This window comes from Phalacrocorax aristotelis, chromosome 11 (assembly GCF_949628215.1).
Source record: "Phalacrocorax aristotelis chromosome 11, bGulAri2.1, whole genome shotgun sequence".
In the NCBI taxonomy this organism is placed as follows: Eukaryota; Metazoa; Chordata; class Aves; order Suliformes; family Phalacrocoracidae; genus Phalacrocorax; species Phalacrocorax aristotelis.
Window position 1 is genome coordinate 2,485,664 of NC_134286.1, and position 16,915 is coordinate 2,502,578.

The following is a 16,915-nucleotide window of genomic DNA, read 5'->3' on the forward strand; positions in this document are numbered from 1 at the left end:
ACCTCATTACATGCTCTAGCTGAACGGTGCACGGAGTCGGGTTGCGACGAGGCAAAGGTCAGAGGAACCTCCAGCCTGCGTTTTGCCATCGGTTGATTATTCAGATAATAAACAACTATCCAAAAGACCGAGGGCTTCTCTGTGGCTACAGACAGGACCCTCTCACTGCAGCAAAAGAACAGAAGAGAGTGAACTCCTTTTGGCTACCCGCTACCTTGAACATCTGAAAAATAGCAGAGCAACCAGATGGTATTTCTTACAGCTTGGTGCATCGATGCAGAGCTGGTACTCGGCAGCAGCCTTCTTGCTCCGCTGCGTCTTGCTTTTAATATACTGCCCAGCATTAATCAAGCAGTTTAGAAGCATCCTATATCAGTCCTGCTTAAATGATTTACTGTCAGATTCTTTCAGCTCCTGTTAGACTCCTGTTTTTCTTTCATGTGGGTAGCAGAGGTCAGCAGCGGCAGGAGATGCATGCTTTCACTTTGTCTCACATTTGCTGCTGTCATTCCGATCCCGCTCCGGTCCCTGCAGAGCGACAGGATGTGTTCATGCTCACAGCCCTAGATGCTAATTGATTTTAGGGAGCCCATTCATCAGTTAAATTTAGTAGATCACCCACCAGGTTTGCTGTTCACTGTCAAAGGTAATTCAATTAAAACTCCAGAAGTGTGACTAACTATTCGGTGGTAAATATGTTTCGCAGCTGTGTTGCTGTATCTTCTCCATCCTATTGTGTCTGTGAACCAGCCCCCGCGCAGCATGTGACCAAGCCATATACCTTGGCTGATTAATGTATACAACAGTTTTGCAGCAGTGCCAAAAATTAAGTCCAAATGCCTTCTTTGGTACGCAACGACATGCAAATGTCTAAATTCTTCAGTAAGGAAAAAAAAGCCTCGAAAGCGTTGAAAGGCAGAAGTGGCTACAACGGTTGAATTAATTCCATGCATCTATAGGGGTTTGGAGGTTCTTTTAAATAACTTTCAAAAGAATCATATTTGGGTTTTCAAATCCATTGATAGCTTGGAATCTCCTCATTCCTACTTGCCTAGTTTCCCCTTAGCCATCAAAGTTCGTATGAAAGCCATCCAATCCGACCTCATCCCAGCGCTGAAGCTGGGTATAAATCCAGCAGACAATGCAGCGCTCCTGTGGAAAGATGTTTCTATTAAACGTGGGAGGTGGGGGAAGCCGGGCTGAATTCCTCCAGGCTGACAAGCGGGCTTTGACTCTTCTTTGTCTGCTGGCATCAGTCACTCACACGCGGTTTGGTAGTAATTAAGCACATCGTCAGTGATCCCATTGTACACCAAGGGACGAAATGGTGTGTCTGCTTAATAGATTAAAGGAAAACATTATCTGGAAAGCACAGGTAAACAAGACACGCATCCCTCAACCTTTCACCCTCGAAGACCAAGGTTCACATCCCACTAGAGCACAAACAAATAGGAGACTGGGCCCTCCTGAGCCACTGCTGGTGAGGTTTTGTTCGCTGTGAGATGACTGCGGAGCCCAACAGACTTGTTGGTCACGGGGATGGGAGATGGGGGGTTGCAGGCTGGGAGAAGAGGTGCACAAAGAAACTCCCCAAATCACTGCCCGTGCAGAAAGCGGCATGTATTTACCTACAGTGACTGCCTAAAACTGTTCTTATAAAATTAACTAGGCACTACAATGCAGAGTTTCTAACAGCTACCATCGCACAGGGCCCATTTCATCAACTTACTCTGCAAGAGTCCAACCCCACACGAACACTGAAATTTTCAGATTTCCGTGTGGTTGTAGAAAATAAATGAGATCCAGCGACTCCGCAAACCACCCGTCTTCCTGCACGTCTTTTATAAGCAGGAGGAGGAATACTCATGTGGTTTGGTAAACAGTATCCTGAGAAAACATCCAGATTTCCCAAACCTCACCATAAACCTTTATGAAGAGCTTGGGAACACCTGGTCTAGCGAATACTCTAACCACAGGCTAATTGAAGTTGTAAAACTGCAACAAAAGCATTACATTTGAAAGAGAACCCGGGATATTCTGTATTTGCCGCTTTAAACATGCAACACGGGGGTTTGGTAAGTATTAATCTTTATCATACAGTGTACTTTTTAAATGTTTGGATGAAAAGCAGTTGAACGGAATGATCACCACTAACACACACTGATACTTCTGCTGTCTTTACAACTAGGATTACCTCTGCAGAAGGCGGCGTTAAAAGCATACATTTTATACAAAGACGCCCAGTTTTTAAGCAATGGTCAAATACTTACGGCAACGAAACTGGATAAGCAACGACTTTGATATATGGTTGCTGCCAGGAGACCTATTTTTTTTTTTTTTGCTGCTGTTGAATCTCTCCCTTCTCCTGGCATTAATAAATTCAGGCACCTGCTATACAAATCAGCAAAAATCTGGAAAATCATCATCACTTCAATGCGGAAATGACGCCCATCACAAAAGAACAAATGGGGTATGTAGCCTACGTGGGACTTTAAAAAAAGATTCTGTCAAATTACTAGAGGAAAAGTTGATCTTACTGTTATGGACTTTATCCACTTCCAGGTCATATCAATTAGTTACAGCAGTCTTTTGGAGACTGGAACTAATTTACAACACTGAACGGGGCTGCCTGCTTCTCCTACGCGTGTCAAGTCAAAGGTTGGGGCTTCAGTCTGGTACCTGGAACTGAAGAATCACAAGCAACAGTTACAGAGCTTAACGGTTCCAATATTAACCTGTTTTGCAGCAAGAGACAAGAAACAAAGCCCTGACTGCGATAAGAACAAAGTGAAATATCCTGTATAAAGACCCCAGGATCACATTAAATTGATCTTTGAAAAAAAGAGTTAAAAATATACATATAGTGTCTTCAAATGAAGTTTGGAGATGTTTTACTATCCCTGACAGCTCATTTTGACAGAAATTGATTGTAATAAAGAATTATGAATCAGATAGTAGGGAAATTATATTAAGCTGACTGCTATCTTCTCAAATACGTATATTTGTTGGTAGGTAACATTTGTTGCTTTACACTTTTGCAAAAAGACTGTTCCACTCGGAGTTGACAAGTCTAGAATATCCTAAGCAATGCCCAGGTCGTCGCAGCAGTCAACCATCGCGTGGATTAGAAATATGTGATACTTAAGTACTTTTATCCTCTGAAATCACCCGTCTCTAGATAGGAGCTTGAAAGCAGCCGTTCTGCTGCGAGATGGTCCGGTTCCGGCTGCTTCTCGTGGCAACCGGCACCACTGGAAGACACTGGAAAACTTTCCAAAGAACTGGGAAGAGGTGGGATCCTACGGCCCATTGATTTTCTACCCTGACTGCATATCACAGCTGATTCAGCATGACTTTCTTAATAAAGAGTAGCAAAGGTCAAGCGAGAGCCTGTAAGACTCACTTACTGCATCTTCTTCCAAGGTAAAAAGGTTCAACTGGCACTTGAAATTAGTTACAGATTGTTCGCATCGCTCTTTTCCTTTATTTGAATGGTAATGAGGAGAGCTGCTTCCGATACAAGTAAGGCCACTGACCCTTCTCGGGATTTCATTGGAAAAATATTGTTTGACAAAAAAAAAAAAAACCCACACCAAAAAAGGGAGATCACTGAGCAGCGAGTTGCCGTCAGCTCCAACCAGGCCTTCGCAACGGATGAATGCCGACGTTAAAGCCCAGAAATGCACTGCGCTGTACGGACAGAAAAAATCCTGAAACCCAAGGAAACACTTCATCAAATCAAATCTCAACGTGAGCAACACCTCTGACAAGAAATGACATTTTCTATTAAAATACATTTTCCATCAGCAGCAGTGTGTGTTTCCTTCTGTATAAAAGAGAATTATCCTCACAGGACAAAAAAGCCCAACAAACCAGACACAACCGCTAAAGAAACCCAAGAGGACTTCACTAAAAATTGAACGATTTATAATTTTTAGGCGCAAAGTTTTTCACTACCGCACTCCTAGCCGTAGATCTCCAGGTCCCAAATTAACACCTAAAGACAGCAAAGAAAAGTTGTGAAGTGCTTTTAGCGAGGATGGCGAGATGTTGGCGCAAATCGGCGGACGGCCCTGGGCAACGTGTCTCCAAGTTGTATTTTGCACAACAGAGGCTTTTAGGCAAGGATCAAAGCCCCTACGCAGGCACGCCCTACCCGGCTTCGATCGTGCCCTGAAACAGAGGTTCCAGAGGAGAGACAGTCCCTTAAACCAGCTCGAGATGACTCTGAAAGTCCTTTGTTTTAAGAATTTAAATAAAGATTTATGTAGGGCCTATTCAAAACCGAAGCCTGAGGCTCCCTCTGCTGGTTCCCAAACAACGATGGAAGTGGAAACTAGAAAGGGAAGGTTTTTAGCTCTGGGAGGACAAACTCAAAGCCACACCATCACCTGCCAGTTTTCCACGTGACCCCTTGTTATATACGGTACGGGCAGAAAGCCCTCTCAGGTGTTTAAGCATGAGGGATACACTCCAGACCAGACTAAACATTCAAAAAAAAAAAAGATTTTTAAATAGATTTTCTCTTGTTATACTTAATTACTCCCTAAATTCTCGTCCTAAATCTTTCTCAGTAGTACCCACTTTAAATCTTTATGGAGACAAAATAAGAAGAAAGTAATTTTCTGATTATCTTCTCACAGGAAAACACCGACGACATTATGACATCTGCTTTTTTATCCGTGGCCCGGGCCCCGCCAGCAAACAGCCATATAACCGGGGAACACATCTGAAATCAGTTGTCTGTACAGTTTATTTACCACTTGCAGTTACATTTACAAATTGTCCCATACACGTAAAGCAGTTTTCAAAGTGAACTCTACCAGAGCTACAAAAATTCTCTTCTCCATACATGTCACCAGCTTCAGAATTTCTGTATACAGTTGCTGATTGTATTTGACAAAATTCCACTATGTTTTGGCTCTGAGGATCTCCACAAAGGCAACTTGATCGTTTTATCTCACCGCAATCAAGAAAGTTCAAGTTCTTGTTCTTCCTTTCCTTCCCTCTCCTTTCATCTGAAGCTCTTCACGGCTTTCAGTTTTGGAATTCAAATGAATGAAGGCTAATGCTACCACACACTTGCAATTTTAGTAACCAAGGGAAAAAACCAAAAAGTCGAGGGAAACCATCTTGCAACATTTCAAGCAATGTTTGACTTTAGGTGTGTCTGTTCATAAGAATAAATACTGAAATATGATCTGGTAATAGGTACATAAAAGCACGTACAATTTATATAACACGAAATGAACTTCTACAAACACATACAGTTGACTTAGAAGAAACACTAGCAAGGTAGGAGTGAGGAGCCACAGTTGTTCAGAAAAGAGCAACTATTTTGAGAAGATCCTGAATAGAGGAAGGATATGAAACTCAAATACTGCTCTGAGAGTAACTTCCAGTTTTAAGCATTTCCAAAAGACTTGAGAAAAAATATACACATTCAAAATATAACTCTTAAAACTCTCTGAATGCCAGCTCTCACACACAAGTGCTTCTGAAGAGACAAGAAATCGTCTTCCCCAGGAGAGGGCAGGAGATCCCTACACAGAAGTAACCGATACGGAACCCCGACCCTGCTGAAATACGCAGCAATTCTCAGGGTGAAGCCAGCAGGGCAAAACCCCATTGTTTCAAACACTTATTTCTTCCCCAAGTCAGCTAAGCCTGCCGACCTCTTTGCATCACAGTGCCGCAGAGGTGACGTTAATTACGACAGTCAAGCCTTTATGTTTACTTGTTTATCCCTTTAAAAAGAACTATACTGGAAATCTGTCCCAACACTGGAGTTAGCAAGCCTGGGATAAGCTCAAAACTATGAAGCAGGCTGTGTGTAGCCAGTAAGATAAGCTTATTTATCATTGCAGCTATCTAGTTGGTCTCATCTCCTTTTGTTTTTAAATTCCTCCAAAGCCCCAAGGCTCACGGCAAGAAAACACACCCAGAAAATCAAACACATGGGACCTCAGAATTGCCGTCTGCCCCCTCAAAGCGTTTCAGAATGGCCAGGAACAGTCTAAAAGCAGCACAGTCTTCCACATTAAAGTAAGCCAGACAAGCTAGCTGAAGTTGTCTAGTATCAAACACTGAAAACCTCCGTACTTCACGGTACAGCTCCACCACCCAGCAACCACGACGTAAACTCACGTGTGGATCTATTTCACAGGAGTAGGATTCCAGCCCTATCGTGAGATAAGTGACCGAATATCCAAACCATGCAGTAAGTTCAGCAAGGCAAAGGCACGCACACAAGCGGTTACCACGGTCGTGGCTAACCTGGTTGCATAGATTTACCATCATGTTTTCGTTATATTGTTCAGAAGGAGCTAGGGGGAAAAAAAAAAAGTATATAGCCTCTTTCCTAAGATGTCTTGGTAATAATTTGAAAGGATTGTACCAAGACTAGAGATGCAAGTACACGGTTTTTAAACACCTTTCAATTTCTCCTATTTTCAGGAGGAGCGTTCAAGATGTTTAAAAGCTGCACTGAAATTAAATGTAAACAAGTGAGAAAACCACATTTTTAAAAAATCATTTTAGTTTAGGCTGCCAGTGTTGAGATACCCGATTCCACAGTTTAGGTTGTTTTGTCTGTCTTATTTTCCATATCTTATTTTAACAGTAGCCTTGAATACTTCAGTACCCAACATCCTGCTAAACATTCAGAGCGATTTCAATAACACATTCAAAATAATTTGAAACAGCGCTGAAAGGTTTCTCCATTTTTTGCATGTTTTTACTGAAAATTTGACTAAAAGAGAAGGGTTGGGTTGTTTTTTTTTAAATATTTCCCCAACGCTGGAAAACCCATACGATCCTGAACCCCAGCGAATTAAGAACTATGTCTAAGGCTACTGCTTGACACCTTCCCTCAGCCCTGCAAAGATAAAACAAAAAACAAGCCCCAAAAGTCAGAAAGAGAATTTTAACATCACTGTTTAGACCAACACAAGTAGCCTCAGCTGCAAATTTCTACCATGACTGCAGCCAGAGTGTGAAGCTACTGAGAGCAGTCAGCACTCTCTCTTACTGTGCAGAAATATAAAGGCGTCAAAGGGATCACCAAACCAAACAAGCTTCTCCTTACGACTGCAATATTACAGATCATTTTATCTGCAGAGAGCCACATCACACCTTACAAAATAAAGTAGCTGTTCTTAATCCAACACAACTGAGGTAGAGCCTGCCCCCTTTGACCGAGCTGGGCTGTTCTACTCGTCTGCTACTCACCTGTTGGGCGGTGGAGGAGGAAAAGCGGATCTAAGGGAGTGCCCCAGTTAGAGAAGACAGGGTCAGGACCTGGACTCATGGAGGAGGACTGTGAAGATTTGAACCTGAGGAAGAGCACTTCGGTGTTTTTCATATATGGAAGAACACTGAAGTATGGAATATGATCCCAAGACTTGCCCTTATGTACAGAAAAGGGACTAGATTACAAGCAAAGACAGGGTAAGAAGGAATGCAGAAAAGTAGGCTTCAGTTACTTCTCAGCCTGAACCTAAAAAAAAAAAGAAACAAAGATCGACAGGGTGAGTTCCCTGTTAACAGGAACTAGATGCTGCCCTGGTAGGAATAGAGGCGAGTGGGGTAACTGGCTGCACCCCAAGACAGGGAGAAGAAAGCAAAATGGAGAAGCTACAGCACCTGCCATTGAACGACAAGCAAGCTGCAACATCCAACAGAACTGACAAGAGTTGAAAAATAGATTTTATTCCTCCTGTACTACAGTGATGACGCTGTACAAGTTCCCAATTATATGAAAACAGCTTTTGGTAACTTATTTTTTAACTGAACAACTCATTTCAGCACAACTGCCATTCAGCTTTAGAAGACTAAAAAACCCAGACTGAAGTCCACTTATTGGTTTTAACAAGCGTATTCTCCAAGAAATCCATACAGTCCACCGTTGCGTGTCCCAGGAGTTTGGCTGCTAAAGGAAGTTACCTGCAACAGTCACCTGAACTGAATACATCAGTTCTTCAACCATAAACAGGTCTCATAATTAAAAAAAAAATAATCACTTCATAATTTAAAATATGTATCAGTGACGTTCTGCTTTTCTTCTAGCTAGAATGTACCAACATTACTAGCTGACTTAGATGATCAACTTGATTTTGTGAAAAAAGCTTGCAGAAAATATATCAACTTCAAAATGTACAGAAAAGGACATTAGAGAGCTGATACTTCTGGGTTACTTCATGTATTTAGAAAGAGCAGCAAGCTAGGAGTGAAGTCTCCTGTATTACAAATATTCAAACACCTAAGCCATACTGGATACACCTTTCTAGTGTAGTGAAGGGTTAGTTACAGAAAGGGCATTTTGAAAGCATGTACAAAGAACTGCAGCTTTGTTTAACTTAAACTTGATCACGTAGGCGGGCCAGTCGCTGTGACAGCTCATCCTGCAGAATTGTAAAACACAAAGAAACGAGCTATTAGCAATACGAAAATCAATTTTTGCAAAGTTATGCAACTGTCAAGCAATCTCATGTCCAGATGATATGAAATTATCTCATGTACGAGTCCTAACAAGACTTGCTTAGGAGCTCAGGAATGACTGTAGCAGGCAAGACCAGAGGTCCGTGCAGCTACCTTACCTCCAGCAGTGGGCCCCTAGGAAGGAGTTTCAGAACACAGCAAGTAGAGATAGGGTTGGTCTGGGGCTGTGGGGTTTTCACGTGTCATCTTTGCAAGTGTAAATCGGCTCTTACCAAACTGCGTCCTTAACTGGATGCAGCCCTGACCGCCCAAGGCTGGTACCCAGCTGAACTGCTACAGCAAGACAGCAGCAGGTCTGTTTGTTTCAGAGGCCTGGTACAAGGTGAAACTGAACTTTTCCAAGAATGTGGAATAGTTGGGGCTTCCCAAACATTGTTCAGTTAAGATGAGGCTCCCTACAGCCTTCTCCACAAAGACGGGGTGACAGAAATAAACCGTTCTCTTGCCATTCCCTCAGATATATTCCCCTAGAATGGGAAAACGATCACCAAAAGATCGGTGCGACCTTGACACTGGGACCTGTCCATGCAAAAGAAATGCTAAGCTATCCATCTAGAGCAAATGCGGAATCCTTTGCACTAGTCCCATCAGACCTTTCACACATTAAAGGGAAAAAACCCGAAGACCTCGTGTATGCTATGGGAGATGGCTGGATTCATGAAATTTGGAGTAGGCAGGAGAGCCAACTGCTTGGAACTCTATGAAATAACTATGCAAAAATACAGGTGAAACTAGACTCTAAACTTTCTGGATTTACTAAGCACATAATGGGTTTTTTTGTTTTTTATTTTGATTGCAAGACCATTTTAACAACACACTATTTCTTTTTGACAGCTAAAATCTTAATTACAACTTAGCAAGCCTGTTTTGACCGAGTGAAGCATTAATTCGCGCATCACATTTCTCTAGAAACGTTGATTTCAGCTGATTCTGTTTACCTGTTCTGCTGAGGCAACGCTTGTACCAACAGAACCTGTCTGTCCTTGAGGTAGTTCCATGTTCAGATCAAGACTAATAGGAGAAAACAAAACATAAAAAACCAGTCAGGCATATATAGCGAAAGGAAGAAGCACAATAATTGGCAAGCAGAGCAACTGGCATCCCACGGATGCTACTCTGCAGCTAATTAGGCGACTTCATCAGTAAATTTGACTCATTACCAAGACGACAAGTCAGATATTATAACTAGCAATAGCTAAATAAATCCTGCTTAAGCAGAAGCGAGCAAGATTTCTGTTTCACAGAGGTATCTCAGACATGGCATGCGTATGAATGGCAAAAAGTTCACTCATAAAACAATTTTTACTAAAAATTTGTCGAAAGTATTTATCCCTGAGCCAACAGAGCGACACTTCCAACATAGGCGTCACCAAGAAAGCAAGTAAAATTCTCTGAAATATTTCAGTACCCCAATACTGAAACCCAATACCCCAAAGGCTTGAATATATCATGATGGCCTACTTTGCAATGTCTAGCGTGTAAGAGCAGAACTACAGGAAATTTTAATGTGCTAAAGGGGAAAAAAACAAGGAAAAGCGTGGAGAAACATGGCAAGGACTTCTAACGCTAAAGCTAGTCCAAGTAAATAATAACACGCTACCCTGACATGACAAGTGACATATGATTTTAGGCTTCTGCACAACCACCCCTGCATCCTGACATCCACAGTAGCTTTGAGTGAAAACTGAACGAAATACTGGCAACTAAACTATTATGAGAATGACTCCCAGAGGTGAAAGGAAAACACTGATTATTCTCTGATTCCAAGAGACAGACACGTAAAACAAGGACATCTGACCTTCAAGTTAACCCCGAAGGGTTGATGGAGCCAAGATTTATTCAAGGAATAGTCAAAATTTTACCTACCCTGCTTCATCTGCCATTTCCTGTAGAAGCATATCCACTTGGTTCTAGGGTAAAGAAAATAAAATTGATTGCTGCATATTGTAGGTGATGACAAGCTCTTCCATTAAATCTTGAGAGAACAGAAATTATGTTAACAAAACTGACCTAAAGGTAAATGTCTTTCACAGACCATTTTTGTGCTTAACCACCAGAGGGCCCTGTAGGAACTCAAAAATAATGAGCAGAGGTGCTCAGCCTGTTAAACTCCCAGTCACTGAACTCAAGCTTCTGAAGTAACGCTTCTACAGAATTAAACTTCTCTAAAAAAACCCCAACATATGCTTGAATATTTTAAGTGTTATCAACTGCTGATTATTAGCTACTGCTTTGCACAACATGGGAAAAGCCCATCTCCATTAGATTCGGTTTACTGTATTTGGGTTTTGGTTTGCTTATTTACGAAGCCCTACCTCCAGTAAATTTCTCTCTGAGAGCACTTCTGTTGGAACAGCATGTTTAGCCCCTTGTCGAATAGCGCAAGGGGATGGGTGCTAGGAATTCTTAATTATATAAAGCATTGTTTAAGAATTTATTTTAGTAAACACGTGTCCATAAATTGAAAGCAGGTAATTACAGCCTTTCCATTGCACATACTACTACTTAGTGGTGACTAATGGAATTTTATTACTATCACTGAGTTGGAATTATTGATTTTCTTACAGCATATTTTGCTTTGATAATCAATGCTGCAGTGTTGTCTGGTTCAGAAGGTCATTAACTCCTCATCAAAAAGCTGCTTATTCAGCAGGAAGGTTAAAGTTTTCAAGACACAATATGAAATAAAGCCTGCTATAGAACAGTGAAACAGACTAAAATACATCTATGTGCTCCTCTGTACTTGTGACTATAATTTGAAAGTCTCCTCATCACAAAGAAGCACAACGCAAAAGAGGAAAGTTGCTGCAATGTCTCAAAGTAGGCAGAAAGAAGAGAATCAGACATTTCCATGCAGTTTAGACATGTAATTTAAGATAACCTTTTTTTAAAAAAAATTACTATTCTTACTTGTGGCGTTGTTAGCGTAGTAGTGTTGCTCATTGTGTCTTCCATCTGTTGTGTCTGAACATCTAGCGTTTCAAACTGATGCTCAAATTTGTCCATTAGTGCAGATATCTATTAAAAATATGAACCAAATCAATGACCCGCAGATAACGGAAGAGAAAAGTATCTGAACTGGCAAAACCACAATCACACCACGATGAAGGCTGCAAGAAGCAGCTTCTGGAGACCAGAACGTTGAAGTTGATCTAACACTGCAGTTCACGCAGGTTGGTCAGGGCCCTGTCCAGTCAAGTTCTGAGCATCTCCCTTTGTGAGGACTTCACAACCATGTTGGGCAACCTCGCTGCAAAACCTTTGCTCTTGACTGGAATTTCCCTCTCAAAATGTGTGTCCGTTGCCCTTTCTGCTTTCGATGTGCACCTCCAAGAAAAAATTAAGTCTATTCACCTTTTCCAAGTTCATGCTCTTCAGCGTGGCATCCATAGACTTCACTACCCCTGCCATCGACTTCGTTACCTGACAGAGAAAGAAAAAAGAGCAGTTTCTTTCCAAGCTCTCCCACCTCTAGCCAGAGTTTCTACAGTATCAAACAGCAGTGCTCATGCTATAGCCATCTAGAGCACCACTTTTTTTTTTTACAGCTCCCACCGTTCCAAATTCTGTACATTAACTCAACCACTTGAAACATGCACTCTGAGAGCAAATTCACTAAAAACTGAAGTGTATGTGGCATTAACTTTTCTGGGTCTTGAGACCTGTCACACGTTAAGGGATATATTTGGTATACAGATCACATGGCAGAATAAACTCTCTGGCTGAAGAGCAGCACAGCAGAGCTAAAACAGATTTCTGGAATCACACGTCCTACATCATGACTTAATGTATTTGGAAGTGGAGCGATATCTTTGCAAAGTGATCCGAACAGCATAACCAGCACACCATGCTGCATCCTTAGGAGCATGAATAGTGCCAGCTGACAGAAGCTACCAGCCACAAAACATAAGGGGCAGCAATCCACTGCTAAAGAGCAGCTGCCAGGGGGATTCCAGTACCTGATTTACTATTGGCTACATCTGAAATTAAAACTGAAACTTTTCAGCTCATTAGAGATAGAATTAGGTCACTTCTAAGAAGATCAGAGATCTCACCCTGGCAACAGATTTGTGAAAACAGACTTACCTTGCCCATTGTCACTGCAGTCTGAACTCTTGCTGCTACAGCATCTACCCTGGCACTCATGCGCAAGAAATTGATGGCTTGATTCTTCTGGCGGATTGCGTTTTCTGCGTGTATTCGTGCAACTTCCATGTTACCCTTCTGAATTGCCTGTTGAAAAAAGGGGGGAGAAAAAAAGAAAAGCATTTTAACCTTTGCTACTCTTGTAAACATGATTCCTGAATAGCCTATTTCATTTCTGAAATAAGCATCAATTCATCACAATATCTTTTCTATTAAGAGAAACCCTCCTTCCTCCCCCAGTATTTCTCACACTTCAGGATGTGAACTCCTAACTTCTTTCCAGGGAAGGTATCTAGCATGCCCTTCAAGTAGGAGGTTTTACAGAGCTACAGAAATGTAGTTTTCTCATTCCTAAAAATGTTTACGGTATCAAGACCCAAACACAGATATGGTTGGTATGGTTGTATTTCGTGGACAAAAATACAGACAAATAAATTCAGTCTCTCTCTTTTTTGAGTCCTTGAAGTAGTAAAGTTCATTTTCATAAGCCTTTTAATACAAGATGATAAGCATTATGATTAAGTATTTTTAACTTTGAGAACAGCAGTCTCTAACAAAACACAAGACAATTTTCTCAGGAAGCGAATGCCACAAGCCGTACAGCAGGATCCATAGGAAAGTATCCTCACATTTATCAATAAGTATGGGAAGAGTTACAAATTTTAAATCACAGGCATCTAACGCAGTATTACCATCATGTATACCAGAGAAACAGTAAAAATACCAAATATTTTTCCTGCTATAATAGGTAAACGACAGATCTAAAGAGCCTGTTTCAGACCCACCGCTTACCTTCTTAATTTTAGCTTTCTCAGCCTTTTCTTCTTTGTCACATTTTTTTGAGTTCCTGTTGAGTTCCTTTGCAGCAAACTTCAAATTAAACAGGTGTTCTGCAGCGCAAGTTAAGGGTTCAAGGGCAGGATCAATCCTTTCATGACAGTATTCTGCTCTCCTGTTTGAAGTGCTACCAAACCTGGTGTATACTGTGTTTCCCCGTTAGTGATATTAAAACTTGGATGTTTTAATATTGTACAAATATACACAATATATAATGTAATATAACATAAAAATGTTTTTTATGTAAGCCCTTGAAATTCACACAATAAGGAGACCTACCAAGCTGCTTTACAAGCATAATGCCGCTTATCATCTGGATTCTAAAACGTAAGGCTGTAAAAAATAAGTTCAGATGCCAAACTGGCTCCATTTAACATCAAACCCAGGCCGATAAATACAACAAACCAACCCTCCCTGAAGAGGAATTGAAAGCCTGACTCTGCCAGCTACTTGCACTCACGCACCCAGAGCCCTTGACTCTCAGTGAAATGGAAGTGCGGTTTACTGGCCTGCCCAGAACCTCCCCGTCTGGAAAAAAGCACGCCACTGAGGAACAACAGACAAATTAAGAGTGTAACAGCAAATGGGCTCGGCTGTCCGTGCCCAGGCACAGACCAGGAGGCAGGGCTGCCCTCTCAAGCCACAGCATGACCTGGGGTTTAAACTGCTCCTGCAGCTCCTTTACAGAGCAGCCTCCCAGTCCTGGGTCATGTGAGTGGTGCTGGGTCCCCGACAGCTCTGTCATCTGACTTTGGGGAAAGAATGCCTAACTCGGCAAGAGAAACTCTTCTTTTTAAAAAGTTCAGGTCCTGCTTAAAGTGAAAGCTTTAAGGATACAGTACAACAAACCTTCATAGTGGCTTAGAATGATTGCATTAAACCGTTACTGACAGAGAATAAAGTATGTGCTGTAAAAACAATTAGAAAACCATACTCTTAAAATGCTGCTGCTGAAAGCTTTCAGATAATATCAGTCTTTGTCAAGCAAAATGGAAGTACAAAGCTTTATAGGCTTCTTCCATGCCACCTTCTGATATCCCAAAAGGAAGATGCAGCAAGTACTAAGATGCTGAACAGTTAAGCAGAAGCACATAAAGCTAAACATTATGAGGTATTTGAGGTTTCTTTAATATTTCAGGTATATAAATTATTCCAGAAATGGGATTTTTTCCCTTTAAAGTCTAGCCATGCATCTTAGAGCTCTGACAGCAACCTGAAGGCATCAGGAAGTTTGTTAATATATTTGTTACATTATCCTCTAAACAGCGCAAGCAGGCTACAAAAAGGAAACAGCTGTGCCTGTACAGCTAGGGCATCTGTTACGGCAGCTCCCAGTAACGCTAAAATTGCTGCTTGCATTTTTATTTCTTTGCTTTAAAACCGAGATCGCCATCCCTTTCTGCAGCAATATGTGGACTGCACTGAGCCACAGGAAAACGTCTTCAGGTTTTTCAGTCAAGTACACTTCAGGTCAGAGACCAGAACCACCAGGTGAAACATGACATCACCTGTTTACACCGATTACATGGCAACAGCGTTTCAGAGCAGTTTATTTTGAAATAACTTCCTCAGTTACTCACTGGGGCATTTACCTTTGACACTAAAATAGCTCGCCCTGCCACCTCCACAGGTCTTCCATCCCACGACGAGCACACGCTCGCTCCTCCCTTGAAACGCCGATGTGCCATAACCCAAGCGAAACCCAGCGGCCCCATGATGGGTGACTCAGAGCCGCCTCCCCCAGCGCGCCCGCCAGGCCCCGCCACAACCGGCAACGGAGCGCTGCCAGCACCCTTCCACCTCGGCAACATCTGGGGCGGGTTTGCCCCTGTGCGTTATGGTAGTTTCGCACCGCGAGGATGTCGAAATTTGCCCGTAAGGGTTTTCCCTTCTTTCCAACCCCTGGAAGCTCGGCAGGCTTTTTCGGGTGGTCGCCGCCTGGGGGGAGAGCTGGCGCGCCGGCCCCGCGGCATCCCCGCCGGCTGCGCACAGTGCGGGACGCACGGCCCTCACGCACGGCTTGCACAACTCTACACCGCAAACCGCATTTTCTGCCCCAGGGAGCGGCTGCCCCTCGGCCCCGCAGCCCTGGCAGGGGTGACAGCGCCTTCCCCCTCCTAAGGTTAGCTGGCCTTGCTTTGAGAAGGGAAACTGGGCTTCCCACGCCCTTCCCCACCCCGGCACGGAGGGCAGTCCTCACGGTTAGAGAGCCCAGCTGCTGCCAGTGTCACACAAACACCACGCACCCTCCTCCTCCTCCTCCTCCTCCTGCAAAAGGCCCTCCGAGGCGAGGCGAGCCGAGCCCCCCCGTCCTCCCGCCCCGCTGCCCCACCGACCGCCGCCGTGAGGGAGGGGACTCGCGTCCGCCTTCCCCCCGCGCCCCGGGGGCTCCTCCGCGGCCGGAGCGGCCCCAGAAGCGCCGGTCCCCGGCTCGGCCCGGCCCGCCCCGAGCCCAGGCCGGGCCCAGCGCCGCCTGCCCCAGGCCCAGCCCAGCCCCGGCCGCGTCCCCCGCTCCGTGAGGGCCGCCAGCCCCGGTGCTCCAGCAGCGACCGGGAACGGCGGCGGTACCGACCGCCGAGGGGGCTCCGCGCCGCCCCGCGCCCCGAGGATACTCTCCATGTTGGCCATGGCGGCTCCGGCTCCGGCTGCCCCGCCCCGCTACGCGCAGCCGCGGCGGGCGGAGGCGGGAGCGCGCAGGTCTCCTCAGGGCGGCTCGTCCCGTCCGGCGGCTCCGCGCGCTCCCTCAGGCGCTTCCCCGGCACCTCCCCCGCCGCCGTCCCCGGCGGCCAGGCCGCTCGCCGGGCGCGGTGGAGGGCCCCTCGCAGCGGCGGGGAAGCGGCCGTCCTGCCGGCGCTGAACGGCACAAAGGCGGCAGGGCTGGAAGAGAGCGGGTGGGAAGGCGGCAGCACGGCGGCGGGAGGGGTTTTACCTTGGCTTGGCTGCCGTGCGCAGCAAGAGCTGATAGAATTATTCCCTCCGGCAACCTTTTTGGTTCTTGGTTGTCCATTTATAAAGGCATTAATAGTAGTAAACTCTGCTGTGTAATATTTGAAGGCTACTGAATGCGTATCTAGAGCGACTTGAGTTGCTTCAGAGTGAGTTGGGGGCAGTCAATGAAGGAAAAAATGCAAAGGGTGTTGGTAACCGTTTTCAAGGGGAGATAGTGGTACAAAAAGCTTTAGATCTGAGATGAAGAAGCTGGATACATAAGCTTACATGTACATCTGCATGCCAGTTGATACAGTAAGCACGTAAAAGCGCGTACTAAGCCGAGGCAGTACCGGCGTTTGGTGCTGCCGGGGGAGCCCTGCGAGGACAGGACGTTCACCTGGGGGCTCTCCAGGCACCCACACACGGGTGATCCAGGTACCTCGTGAGCCACGCTCCCGAATTTAATGGCTTGGTGCATTTTACACCCCCAGGGCTTCGGATC

At 44.3% G+C, this 16,915-nt stretch overlaps 1 protein-coding gene across 1 annotated transcript; it reads right to left on the minus strand.

Annotated features, from left to right (window-relative positions):
• Positions 1 to 7,689: 7,689 nt before the first annotated feature.
• On the minus strand, positions 7,690 to 16,191 carry CHMP1B (charged multivesicular body protein 1B). The gene is made up of 8 exons (XM_075106607.1): positions 16,095 to 16,191; positions 13,438 to 13,535; positions 12,586 to 12,732; positions 11,854 to 11,922; positions 11,410 to 11,517; positions 10,366 to 10,409; positions 9,438 to 9,510; positions 7,690 to 8,402 (listed from the first exon to the last, which is right to left on the minus strand). Exons 1-8 carry the CDS (start codon positions 16,108 to 16,110, stop codon positions 8,358 to 8,360), a joined length of 600 nt encoding a protein of 199 aa, XP_074962708.1. The 5' UTR covers positions 16,111 to 16,191; the 3' UTR covers positions 7,690 to 8,357.
• Between the last annotated feature and the right edge of the window lie 724 nt (positions 16,192 to 16,915).